Source organism: Bactrocera dorsalis, chromosome 1 (assembly GCF_023373825.1).
Source record: "Bactrocera dorsalis isolate Fly_Bdor chromosome 1, ASM2337382v1, whole genome shotgun sequence".
Classification (NCBI taxonomy): domain Eukaryota; kingdom Metazoa; phylum Arthropoda; class Insecta; order Diptera; family Tephritidae; genus Bactrocera; species Bactrocera dorsalis.
The window spans coordinates 3,705,806-3,720,312 of NC_064303.1; the positions used below are offsets into that span (position 1 = coordinate 3,705,806).

At 34.6% G+C, this 14,507-nt stretch overlaps 1 protein-coding gene across 11 annotated transcripts in view; it reads right to left on the reverse strand.

The window, feature by feature from the left end:
• The window catches only part of LOC105232477 (protein sickie), a 396,183-nt gene that overhangs the window by 96,539 nt on the left and 285,137 nt on the right, over nt 1–14,507 (reverse strand). For 7 of the 11 annotated variants that reach the window (XM_049446861.1, XM_049446862.1, XM_049446865.1 and 4 more), the window contains 4 exons: nt 3,797–4,464; nt 2,974–3,118; nt 805–1,179; nt 622–648 (listed from right to left, as the gene is read on the reverse strand). In XM_049446861.1, the coding sequence (XP_049302818.1) occupies nt 622–648; nt 805–1,179; nt 2,974–3,118; nt 3,797–4,464 (1,215 nt within the window). The remainder of the gene's footprint in view (nt 1–621; nt 649–804; nt 1,180–2,973; nt 3,119–3,796; nt 4,465–14,507) is intronic. The other 4 variants (XM_049446863.1, XM_049446872.1, XM_049446871.1 and 1 more) reach the window with 1 other exon arrangement.

The window sequence follows — 14,507 nt, forward strand, 5'->3', positions numbered from 1 at the left end:
GGTTTATGAGATACAATTCCAGAGACTTGGCTGAAGGATTTTTTTCGATTACAATTATTTGAAATAAAACTTTCGCGAATTTTTTTCCAAAATGGCGTCGCAATGGTTGAGTTTAAAACATTTTTTTTTTTGTTATTTCAGAATTTCTTTTTTAACAGTGAATGTTTGTATAAATAAGAAATTCTAAAAAAAATATTTTCTATATGAGGAAAAAATTTTTTAAAACAGGCTGTGTAACCACTTAAATAATTTAATATAAGTATTTAGATTTGTTAATAACAGTATGAAATTTAAAATAAAAATATTATTTACTCGTCGACAATATGTATTATTGAGCATTAAAAACAACAACAAATCAAACAAAATTATTGCAGAGATAATATTTTGAGAGCGATGAGAAAATGTTTTAATGTGAATTTTTAAGCATAAGTTTGCAAAGCGTTATTTTAAATATGCGAAATGATTAATATAGTTAGTATGCAAAACATATATGAAATTTATTTTACTTTATTGTTAGTAATTATTCGAATCGATTTAAAAATGCATTTTTCAAAAATATGAATTTTGAAGTGAAACAAATACTAAGCGTATTTAAGCAAATTTAAGCGTATTATTTTTCACCTTGGATATGTCCGTTCTTTCAAGTAGCTTTAGCACAGTTAAAAGTTAGAAAAGTTATATATTTAAACATTGTTTAACAAAAGTAGAGTAGCAATTAATTTCAATATAATATAGTTTAACAATACAAAACCTAAACTCGTTAAATTTAAGTGAATTTTGAAAATTATTAGCAATTCCACTCACCTAATGCTGTTGCTGCGATTCAGTCGTGGGCTCTGCACATATGGCGACTCATTGCCCGCACCGGTGGCCGCCACACCGCCACCACCAGCACCGCCCGCTTGCTGCATGCCACTGCCCTGTGCGGCTGCAGCTGCCGCCGCTGCTGCAACGGCTGCGGCAGCATTGCGATGTTGCAACATTTTATGGCTGTGGCGTGACATGGCCGGCGAACCGATTTGCATATTCTCCAGCGAATCGCCCTCGGATAGACGACTGCCCGCCGTGTTGCTGTGCTTCAGCCACATGGCGTATGTGCTGTACTCGGGCTTGACTTCGGCGTAGGTTTGCGTGTCCGAGAGTGAGCCATCGATCATTTTGCCAGGACGATTTGATATTCTGAAAAAGGTGAGTGGAGTGTTATATATACTATGCTTGTGAAGTGTGTACGGATTTGTGTGAATACCGGCATTCAATGCGGCTAAGGATTTAACTTCGGTGTTATCGCAATAAATCAGTTAAATGATCATGGTAAATGCATGTAATTAGTGGCATTTAACGGCAATTAGTTATAAAATAAAGGGTGTTTAGGAATTTCGCCTAAATTACGACGATGGTACTTTTTTGTAGATAATAGTTATACATATATTTCGTCGTCGAAAAAGTATTTTCGTATTTCTAATTATACTTAAACTTATTTTTTTCTGTATTAATAATAAAACAAATATATACAATTTGGTCGACCACTTTTTGGCATTTTTCTGCTTAAAACTGCAACGACATCTATTGACAGAATACGAAAAGACTTTTTCGACTACCCAATATAATGTTTTTTAATTTCAATATTTTGAATAGGAAAAAAACGTCCTATACTTTAAAATTTTTAACTATAAATATATAAATGGTGGGCAGAGTAAATTTATACGCGAATTAGTGTCTCAGATTTTAAGATATGGTTCTCAAATTTTGCACTCGTCCTCTTCGGCCCTAGAAATTCTCAAATTTAATTTTTTGGGTTTTAGAAAATATTAAATTATTTTGTTAGTTTTCCCTGCATAAAAAAACGATTCCAATTCTCCATTAGGAAAAACATTTCATTTGCGACACCCTTTACTAAGTCTAATTGGTAAGAGACCTTCAACATAATTAGCATATATTGCATAGACACATTTGTGGTTGGTGCGCTGCTCAACGGTTTTCACCGAATCAATAAAATTTTTCAAAATCGCACCATTTCTAAAATACATACATATTTACACACTATCGTTCGCTTAATATAATTTTATTATTTTCAAAATTTTCCCAACTTTTTATATTACTTCTTTTATTGGCCTCACATCACTGTGAAACTTGTTGGAGCAACTAAAATTAATTACATCAGTTATGCATTAATTTGCACCAGAGCAAACCACAAAATATGCTTTGCTAATGCTTGCCGCAGTGCACTAATTAAATAGCTGTTGAATATTGGCGCCGAACTGGTGAGAGACATGGGTATATTTCGCTAATTAATAAAAGAGTTTGAAGCTGAAATTGAGTTTATATAAAAAAATTGCTCTCTGTGGAGAGGGTATGAAAATTTTTCGTTATATATATTTTTTAATTTGGAAAGGAGTATTATGAACTTTAATATAAAAAAAGGAGCTTTGAAACAATTTTGACTTGAAACGTATTTAGAACAGTAAGATGGCGGCCAAAAGTGTGCAACAATTTTTGTGCAGAGTATCAATCAGCTTCTATCAATGCCCAGCGACTAAGATCGCTTGACCATGTAAGAAGAATGGACAACAAGGATCCATCAGGATGTGAACGAACCGATATTTTCTTGCCTTTGTACATGCTGGCTTTGGATCTGTAAGCCTGATGTGAGCTCAGCAAGCTGGACGCTGTTTAATTGGTACTCACGTGGTGAAACGAAAGATTTTGGACCATACAATTTGTAAAACTTTCTCCAATCCACTGTCTAGTCGCCAGTCTAAGGTTTCTACGAAGCTGGCAAATAGACTGTAATTAATACTAGTCGCCTCAATGAATTTATGACATGTTCTAATTGTTTTCTTGATATGCGACCGTCTTTCTAATTCATATCATGGAGTTCTGGAGATCACAACGGATTATTCTAATTCTATTCCTAACCTATTTAAGTAACTTGAAATACTAAAATATGCACATAATATAAAGATAAGAACTTACCTGTGTTGAAATAGATGTAAGTCTGTGCCCGGCTTGGGTAAACTGTGCGATCCAGTAGCGAGGCGTTCGCGTATTGATTGGCTGAGCTGTGTTGCGCCGGGTCCAGTTAAAGAAAAGCTACGATGTTGAGTGTTGGGAGGAAGTTCTGGAATTTGAAGAAATTATAGTTAACAAAGAAACCTAGAATTTAAATAACAGCATGTATATGTAGACAATATAAAAACATGCCTTTCGAAAACTAATGATTTGAGGTGAGGAAGACCTCAGTTCTTGGATCATAAGCTACCTCTGGCATACGACAAAGTTACTTTGGGGTAGTGTTGATAGTGGATAGACCAAAAAGCTCCTACTTTTAGTCAAAAGGGAGCTTAGCAAAATTGTATAAGTTAAAACAAGGTCACTGCCCTTAAGAACTTTCAGAAAATATAAAAAATTAATTCGGCGGAATTCATGGCATGCGCAGAGGATGATGAAACGCTGGAACATTATTTGTGCGAATGCCATGCTTTCAGCCAAAGAAGAGAGACATATACCACGACTCTCAATACTCTCACTTAAGAGACATTGGACAGCTTGGGAGGAAAAGAATCAGGTCTTCTACATAATCTCAAGAGTTGCTGGATAAGGCTTAAATTAGTTACTTCCCGGGACACAATGGGCCTAACCCCGGTCTAAGAGCGGCCGCTTGCGGTCCAGCGCCTATGCGTCTCACTTTTCAACCGACAAACTATGGTCAACAGACTTAAAAATGTTTTTTTTTTTAACTTCTTTCAAAAACTTTCCTTGAACTTCAAATACTCAAAAAAATCTATTATAGACTTACTTGTCATATCGTTGGGCAATGTCTGCGTTCCGCCAGAAACTTTCCGTCCTCCCGCACCTGTGGCAGTACGCGGCACTGCGGAAACGTGTGCTGTACGTCCAACGCCGCCACACATGCCACCCGGCGAACCACCACCACCGCCATTTGGCTGACCACCGCCTGCGTTCATCAAGGCTGCGCCCATCATTGCGATATTCTGTTGTTCCGCCGTTGCTGTGGCACTCCCATTCGTGCGCTTAACATAGCCAAAACTGGGCGGTACACCCTTAGTGCGACCCGATGGTGAACCTTGTTTGGAAGAGCTACCACTACCACCGCCCATGCTGCGCCTTGACGGCGATGACTTTTCAGATTTTTCACCTTTATTGTGTCCGTTCAGTGGCTCCGGCATTTTTGTCCAGTTGTCACGCCCATTTCGTGAGTTCGAGCGATGTACGCCCACCACACCGGCGGAATGGTGCTGCTGCATGTGTTGCGCGTGCTGAGCATGTGTGTGATGTTGTGGACTTGCATTGGCGCTGGTGTTGCCAGAACCGCCGCCGCCTCCACCGCCACCACTGTTGCTGTCCATTTTTGGGTTCGAGCCACCGCTTGAGCTGGCCTGTGAGGCAGCCGATGAAGGGGGTGCAGTGCCGATGCTATCGAGACTGCCACGGCTGTTGCGTATGCTAGGGGAGAAGGAGAAAAAATACGATAAAGATTAAGTAAAATTATTAAATTTTGGTACTTTGGGAGATAATACAAAAATTTATTATAATATTTTCATTATTTCTGATTTGTTTGGAGAAAATGTCGCTTTTTGAGTGCTCTGCTCATGTCTACACTTCTGCTTCATATTCCAACTCATTTCATTCAACAAACTATTTTAAACTGCTTATCAGCACATTTGCAATTCCCATCACGCGACCGCTCGCCATTTTTCTATTTATTCGAACTCGCCAAAGTTGCTTGACTCTTCGCATAAATATTTGCATTTACATGAGCTTGCATGTGTGTTCCTGCGTTGTGTGTGTGTAAAGTGGCGAAGTGAGGTCAAAAGTTGCAGCCAGCGCTATTTGCGCTGCACTGTTTCGCATTCGTATTCGCGAATTGTTGTAAGCAAACAACAGCTGCAACAGCGGCAAACAAAGGAAGTCAAACACCCTTGCCAGCATGTTAGTCAGTCTGTCCCTTTGTCGGGTTTTTCGCTATGCGCGGCACTCCTCACTGCCGCGTTAGCACCCTTGCATTGTCTTTTGTTGCAACAAAGTGTAGGTTGCTTTGGTAGAATTTTCATTCGGCGCATATGCCTAGTGGCACAGTTTTAAACGGTGCTGTCGTTCGCTTGTTGTTGCTATTATTGTCATGACAACACAACCGGCTACAATGTGTCAAATATCGATTTAATTCTTTTGAGCGCGGAGTAATTTTGAAATGTATGATATTTGTGCATGAAAGATTATGATTGAAATGTAAACTGGCCAACTGCCTAGAAAACATTTTTTGTTTTCATTGCATTAGGGGTGTCTGTGTTTTTGGATGAAAACACGAAAGCTGTAATAATCTCCACGAATAAAAAAGTTTTCCATACAAAAGCTTGATTTTCATAGCTTAGGTTGTATGGCAGCTATATGCTATAATGGTTCTATTCGAGTGATATTTTCGGAGGTTGCTCTGTTGCTTTGAGAAATAATATATGCCAAATTTCGTGAAAATATCTCATTAAATAAAAAAGTTTTCCACACAAAGACATGATTTTGAACAGTCAGTTTGTATGGCAGCTTTATGCTATAGTAGTCCGATCTGAGCAATTAGTTTGAATATTGTAGAATAGTCTAGGGTGCAATTTCATGCATGTATCTTGTCCCATAAAAAAGTTGTCCATATAAGAACTAAATTTTGATTCATTTTGTGTGGCAGCTATACGCTATTAAGATTTAATCAGAACAAACGGAGATTGTAGCATTGCTGTAGAAATATAGTACTTTCGAATATTTCCTCCAGTGTTTCATAAAAGTCCACCCTTAACACTGTAATGTAATGGCTTTACTATTCTCCTCATTTTGTTCGTACTAAATATTTATTGCTTAATTGGCATCAGCAGTCAGCAAGTGCTTCATTTTTTAGTCAGTCCAAGATGTCGTATCCGACATATTTATGAGTTTATTACATATAATTTATTTCATATGTTGACACATAGGCATATGTACATACTTATATACATGCATTCATACTTTCTTGTGTACATGAGCCAGTGTATGAAACTGCTGCGCGAGCAATGAACTCTTGTCATGCAACTGCAGATATATCACATACAACAAGTAGCAAAATTAAAAAAAATACTTATGTAACAATTTTTGAATTGGAAGCACAGTTGATATACAAATAATTGAACACGATAATTAATAGAGCAAAGTTATTATTACATGGGGATTACAAGGAAGTCAGACTTCAGTCAGTTTCAGACATAAAGAAATAATATTTTCTACTTTCTTTATTTTACGAAACCTGGTCTGACTATCTTGAGGCGAAATAACTGTAAGCCAACTCATGCTTTACATAAATTTCCTTTTATACTTTGGTATTGGAAACTTTAGTTTTGCAATCTGACAACTCAAAACTTTATCGACACGTTTGACATTTTTGATACACGAGCTCTATTTGTGCTGTTTACAGTAATTAAAAATATTGATCTCGGCCAAGAAATATGATTAAATCGCGAAAATTTTTGTACAATTATTTCTTAATAATTTTCGACGTGAACTAACTCATCAAGAGTGCATAGATGAACTTAATACAATTTTTGACGATGAAGCTCCGAAGCAGTGTTTATCAATGATATGTTGAATCAATCGAGGCCGTTGATCACTCCAAGACAAATTTCGAGAATATCGTCCAAAATCAATTGTTGACTCTACACCACGACAATGCTAGCTCTCTGCAGATTTGAACACTTTAAACATCGATTTGATGAGTCACCCACTGTAAAGTCCTGACTTGGCACTGAATGCCTACTTTTTATTTTAAATATTTTTATTTTCAAAAGCAATAAAGCGATTTCCGATGATTAAATTTTTGTTTTTATTCTCTAATCCCGAAATATGAAAGGCAACACTCGTACACGGCATTGTTAAGGGTGTACAAAATATTAAAGATAAAGCTAAAGACTACATCATTCTTAAGTGAGATAAAAATAATTAACTGATCTACTGGCACTGCTTATTTATATGTTTATGCCAAGCTTATCTTATTTGAAACAATACTGTTCTAATTTATGCGGAAAACTAAGAAAAGTTTTTAACCTTGAGGTATTAGCTTTGCAATTCTTGAAATATATATTTAGAGACGGAAATATTTAAAAACAAACAAATAACTTATATTTTGAACTTATTCTACATTAAAAATTGACACAGACCTATAAACTCATTCGATCTCACTCTCTTTTTAATCTTTCAGCATGAGTATGTCCTTTAGAAGAGTCTTTTCCAATACAATTTAGCAAATCGATTAATGAATATTGCTCAGTGCCCTTTTGTAGTTGCATTTGCATTGATAACTGGCGAAAATTCCATTTCAATTGGTAATCAAATAAGCGCACAAATACACAGACAGACAAAACATTCATCAAATTTATTCCATTGAATACAAAGGGCACGCAAGCACTCGTACGAAGAGATGCACATGAGAGCGCAGCTCACAAAGAGCACACATATATGTATGAGCGTGTATATGTATGAATAAACGTATGGATGGCAGTGCATAGAATAAGTCATTCAGTCATTCGAATATTGAAGACTGTTTGATAATAAAATTTTGCAGACACACAAAGCAAATATTGAACCGAAAAAAAGAAACGACTAACGATCGACAAATTTATATGAAAACATAAAGGATATAACACAAGAAGCTGACGTACAGACCGAAAGCGCAAGAGAAGGCAGCAAATAACTGATTGATGGGTGGGTGGATCAATGCGAAGTTAAGAGCAGTCAAGATGTGGCATCAACTCCTGTGAATGCTGACTCGATGAAAAGGAAGAAATGCAGACAGTCTTTATGCCACAACAACAAATCTACATATCAGAAGTGCTGCATGGAAAAGCACAATCGCGCACACAACTCCACAAGCGCCAAGGTTGAGAAATAACTGAAGTGTTGCGGTAAATGTAGAATTTTCGGGTTGCTGCAATACATAAATTTGTGGCAGGCCACGGGAATGCTGCAGCAGAAACAGCTGCAACAGCGATAGTGGTATAAATTATTCAGTGGCAGGGAAGCGAGCGATAAGCGGTAAACATTACGGTTGAATGGAGTGAATACAAAGGAATTTGACAATTAGAAGAGATAGTGCTGTGAGGTGCCATGGTTGACTTAGTTGTATGGAGTGTGCATTATCGGTGAAATGAAGGATTAAAGGAAAGGATATTTGGATAAAACTTTGAATTTCAGAGTTTAATTATTGTTGCAAGAAAAAAGTGATTGGAATGAGTTACAAATATGGTGCGAAGCAGTGTGGTAATTAAGTTTTATATTTTTCGCCTAAAGGTAGGCAATGAAATTTTTTCTATCTATTACTAACACAATTTTCTTTAATAAATGAAAGCAGTTGAAAACGCTATATTCAGTGCCATTATTTATTACAAAAAATTCATTAACATAAATATTTCGTCACAGCACTCCCTCATTTCCTTAACATAAATGCTCTTCACGCCCTAATATAGCTTAATTTGCACCTGTTAAAGACCATAGAAATATGCCATAAAGCATGGTACGCATTTAGGCACTTTAAGCGTACAGTCATACACCTCCTTCTTCCCTGAAATAAGTAGCGAACACACCTCACAACAACAAAATCTATTTGCCACAAACCTTCACCAGTTATAAACAAGCATACACACCGCATACTATATAACAACGACAGCAACAACAAGGGAGTAAACTAATATGCTTGCATATATTTAGGGTTAATTGAGCGTGATATATGATTTTGCCGCAGACACAGAAAAGCGCTGAGGCGTAAGGCAGGAAACAGGGAACTGGGAATATAAATAACACATAGGCTCATGTAGCATGTGGCAAAAGGGAGCTGAAAATGTTGCACAGGTATTTATGTAAAGCAAACCACTAAACATACGAATAACTTGTTTTCATTTAATATAAGCTTAAGCGCCTAAATGCACACTATGGTCTAGTATATGTAAATGCAGATAAAGAAAAAATATTTTTTGTGGCATATTTTTAGGTGCGCCTAATCTATTACTTTGCTACTGATTTAATGCGTATTTTATTTGAGAAATGACAACTTGTAGTAAACGAGCGGTAAAGAGATTTATTTCGAATTTTGGTTTTTTTGACATGAAAGTGGGTTAAGTGAAGGGTAAATGAGGTAAATATTTCTTAGAAGAAGTTGAAATAAGTGTACTATTAGGAAGCCATATTTCGATAAAAATTTAAACTATTAAGTACCATGTGATCAAATTTGACTCGGACTAGATGGTTTAAACTGCCGCCAGAAAGAGGTGATAAAAATCGTTGTTCTAGAATGGTAAAGCTATTTAGTAAAGTTTGTTCTCCATAGATAATTAATCTGTGATTGGCGGTTATATATTTTTGGTTTGGAGATACCGTAGAACCCGTTTTTTGTTAGAGTGAAGTTTGTTCTCCATATGTTAATTAATCTGTGATTAGCGGCTATATAATTTTAGAGTCTGGAGTTTTTTTTCTTCGGAAATAGTTAACAATAAATAAAACAATCGTTGAAATATAGTGTTCAGTTGAGGCTTCTACATTCATAAAATGCATTATTGCTGGTGATGAGACGTGTGTTTATTAATATCACGTCGAAACTGTCCACAAATCTAGAGAATGACGCTCCAAAAATAAGCCGAAACCGAAAAATCTAAATCGCTAAGGGTTTTCACAGCCGAGGTTTAGAAGAAGTGTATGGAAACTTGGATTCAACGTTGCCATGGTTATATTGGTAATTCGTGAAAAGTTAGTTACTTTTTACTTTTGAAAGTTATATTAAAGATTTGTATAAATATGTATTTGTAGTCCGGATCAAATTTGATCAGATGGTAAATAAATTGTTTATGTTGACTTATAAGTGATATTAAAGATTTGTATCATAATTCGTGAAAATTTAGATATTTATCAATCCGGGTCAAATTTGATCAGAAGATAATAAATCGTTTATGCTGACTAATATTTTCATCGTAGCTATTTTAACGTTCTACAGTTTAAAATTATTGAATTAAAATTCGTAGTCCGGGTCAAATTTGATCAGATGGTAAATAAATCGTTTACGCTGACTAAAATTTTCACAGTAGCTCTTGTAACGTTTCACTGTTTAGAATAAAATTAAAAAATACCTAAAACTTAATTTTTTAAGCTTTAAACAGCTTTACATATTCCACCTTTCATGTATTTTTTTATAAATTTAATATGATAAATAAATTTAATATATGAAACGTCTAGCACGCAGCGTGGTGCATTCCTTACTACCAAGCTTAAAGCTACTAGTACAGAGCCAAGTTTGTAGCACTTCCCTTCTACTGTAGACAAAACAAGAGCTATTTTCTCATTTTTTCTTTTCACGCTTTCTTCCACGTTTATCGCCGTTAAGCGGCGTGTAATATTTGTTGTCCTTTTATTAATTTAATCTTATGCGTGCCGTCTGCCACACTTTAGATTTTTATCATACACTTTATATGCCACTTTAGCAGCTTTTGTGTAAGCACATCGCCGCTGTTGTTGTTATTGTTAAGCTGTCTGCTGTGTCTGCATTATCGCTGGATTGTGGCGTTGTCGGCGGTCGCTTTAGATTTGATTTTAATACGGTAGCTTTTCATGTATTTTATTATGCTTTCATTTCGTTTAAGCAAATTCTTTTCAAGCGCTGTATGTTTTCATTATTTTTACACGGGAGAGATATGGAAGTGAGCAATAAATTGTAGTTAGAGGTAGTTTTAAAAACAAACAAAAAATTTATGAAGCATACTTTAAGGGGTTCATGGCTGGCGTATGAATTTTAAGACTTTAGAGTTGAAATTATTTATTGTTATTATATAACTTGGGAAATTTTTGTTTTAAAATACTTTTTGAGAAATTTTTATTTATACTTAAATATTTTTGTTTATTTTTCTTAACCTTTTCTTTGCTTATCAGTAAGCAGTTGAGGAAGATAAAGGTAATAAATAGTCTGCCAAATAGTTCACTGGGGAGCAATAGTAAGTGAAACGCTTTAAGCGTGGATTACAAAGGACAGAATGAAATTTATTATTCGCGAAAATGCTTTATTTATATAACAAAGAAGTTAAGTAGAAGACTGTACCAAATAATTTTAGTCAAGCATCGCTGGTATATTCACATCATTTTTCAACTAAACTGCTGCAAATTAAATCTACTCTAATTGATTATTTCCGAAATAATTTGAAATAAAGTATCATCACCCCATATCTGCCCACACGCCCCTCTTTTACTCAACTCTTTGACTTCATTTCACATATATGTCTCAAAACCTCTGCTTTTCTAGCTCATAATTGCCAGTTAGTGTGTCACCTTTGTGCTATATAAGCAAATTAAAAATACAACAAATATACACAAGTATTTATGATTAAATTAGCGGTTGAGAAAATTGCCATAGGCAGGCATATGACAGCGAAGTACGACTTTCTTATAGTCTACAAAGAGTTGTTGGCAAGTCGTCGCCACCGCGCAGGTGACACAGTTTAAATATATACAAATAACTGTAAATTGCACAAATGCGTGTGTGTGTGCAGTCTGCTTGAAAAAATATAAAACGTTTCGTGCTAATTGAAAATCAATAGGCATTTTCTAGCCACTAATAAATACATTGCACTGTGCCAGTTATGAGTGGCTTCAGGCAGAAAGAGGCTTGGCAATAAGAAAAATATGTATGGCAAATAAATCGATGAGGCATTAGGTGAATGTGTGTATGAATATTAATAAAATTGTGCTAAACTAATTTAAGAAGGCTTAATTAAGGAAAGTGGGTGCTTAAATGGACAGACTCAAAATTTTTTTGTTAAGAATATTACGAAATAGTAAAAAAACATTTTATGTGAAAAAAAACTAAAAAATAATAAATAAATATTTCAAGCAAAATTTTGTTAAAAAATATCGTTTATTTATTATTATGCATCATATTAAGCAAAACAACTAATTTATACGCAAAAATTAATACAAACCTACTACGAGTACATGTGATATCGAGAACAAATCATTATTCCATCATCTCCGCTGACAAATAACTATAAATCACATTTTAATATAATCTTAATTGAAATCATTATATAAATAAGCAGCAGTTATGCATTTCTAAAATCACATTGAAGCCATAATTGCTGCGCTACTTGCTTGAGCAGAAAATTTGCGAAATTATGCAAAACTAACAGAGACACACACACATGCAAACCAACACATACAAATCACTCGAAGCGTTTGAGAAATTTTGTATAACTCAAATTGGTGGTATAACCGAGCGCATTCTGTTGTTGTCAGCTTATTTGGAAAGCATCAGCAGCAAATAATATCGGTAAGCCAGAAGCTGCTGCATGCAACCAATTTCATGGCAGCAATTTTTGGGGCAAAAAGTACTCAAATTAAATTTGCTTACTTAAGCGCAAAACCAACTATGAATTTCTGTGTGAGTTTATGCAACATTTGCACTTAAAAAGTTGTGCGTTCGAAAGGTCTGCCTGCCATTAATGGTGCAAGTTTCCACTTACCACGCACACAAGTATTTCCCTAAAGTGCTATGTTGTGGCTGATTGGAAGTTTGGTTTAACGGTACATGACTTCACTTGATTTATTTTCGACAAGCAATAAATCACAGACGGTGATCTTTGATAGCAATACAAATTCGTAAGTGTGTGTGTAAATGTAAAAACAATGTAAGATGGTATGCATGTAACTTAAGCTATCACGCCTCAAAGTATGCAGCAAAATATGTGTATATGGCAAACCACATATAAATAACGTTCTGGAAATTTGTGTTGTTTTTTTTGTTTGTTTCTTAAGTTTGCAATAATATTGAAACTTGGAACATCGGAACTAAAAGTTTAAAACAAGACTAGTTACAGAAGGACCAGTTAATATACATATTATTATTCTTATAACCTGACAACGCAGAAAGGACACTGGGGAGACCTAATTAATCAATTTAGCCATGATTGTCTGTCTGTATATACGCGAACTAGCTCTTCAATGTAGTACATGTTCTTTTCTACACAAAAAAAACTGCTCATTTTTCAAAATCACTTGCTTGAGCCTGTCTGGTTTTTAAATAGATTTAAGATTTTGTAACTTATTGTTCGATTTAAATAAAAAGCAGATGCAATAAATAAAATAATATTGAATAAAAAAACTAAATTTTCAAAATCCCTGTTTTCGAATCACTATTGCATATAGTTGCCATACAATCTAACCAGTTCTTGTATGTAAAACTTTTTTATTTGACAGAATCTCTTTAAGAGCTTTGGCATTGATTATTGCCACAACATTCTTTGTATATATTGTTCAGATCACACCTTTATAGCATATATGTAAGTGCCATTCAATCTGATGGAACAAAATCCAGCCCTTTTATGAAATATTTTTCAGTTGTAAGAACAGCCCATGAACCAGACTAGTTACAAAAGGACCAATTCATGAATTATTTTTAAATCTTTTAATAGCTCTGAAAAGTTCGGAAACTAAATTTCAGTCGATATTGGAAAAATATTTCTCTACGTTGACTAGTCCGAAAGTAGTTCCATTATTACTACGCTATTATTTCAGAAATAGTCAAGTAAACATATTTTTGGGTTTCCTAGTATATGTAGGGATACATGTTATTCGCTTACTTTAAGAAAATATTTGCGAAAAACAAAACTCTATTTACAAGATTTCTGCTTCAATACAACATTTTAGTGTTTGGCATTGGTTACGTTGAAGCCTTTTGGTAATTTTGGTTCTGTTTGAGTGCATTGTGTACCGTTTATGACTCACACACGTAGATATTTTTACTGTACAATTTGTAATTTTTTTCTTTTTATTATTTTTTCGTGTACGAATTTGTGCACGAATTTTACGAATACAAGCCGCACGAGCACAGTAACAACAAAAGCTCCAAAAATGCATTTCAACTGCAATTTGTATGTTTGCGTACAAATTTCGCCGGAAAGCAAACGAGGCATGTTAGTTGGAGAAACATGCAAATTATTGTTAGAAAGAGATTACATGTAAATATAAATGAACATGGGATACATATAAAGAGAGAATAATTTAAATTTTTCTTCATCTAAAAGAGAAATTATTTCAAAATGTATACAATATATATCAAACATATGTGCGTATATACTGATTTTTTGAAATTAATGTCCATTAGCGATATCAAGGTAAAAAACATAAATATTTAAAATAAGAAAAAAATTGGTTTGGACCTAAATAGGTTAGCTTACTTTAGATAATTTATAGAAAGATTTTTTTGGTCTTTATTCTTCGAGAGAGGTTTTGAATTACATCTATTAAACAAAACGTCAAAAATTTTTAACCAAAATTTACATTTTTTTTAAAGCGTCTGCCAAAAATAAAATTTTACAGTTTCTGTTTTTTCTTCGCCCAATTTTTAGTTGGATGATTTAAACTAAAATACGTTTTTTTTAATTTTTACTTTACTTTACGTCCACCTTTGTATAAAGAATTCTGTCTCCTATAGTCAATTCTTCTTA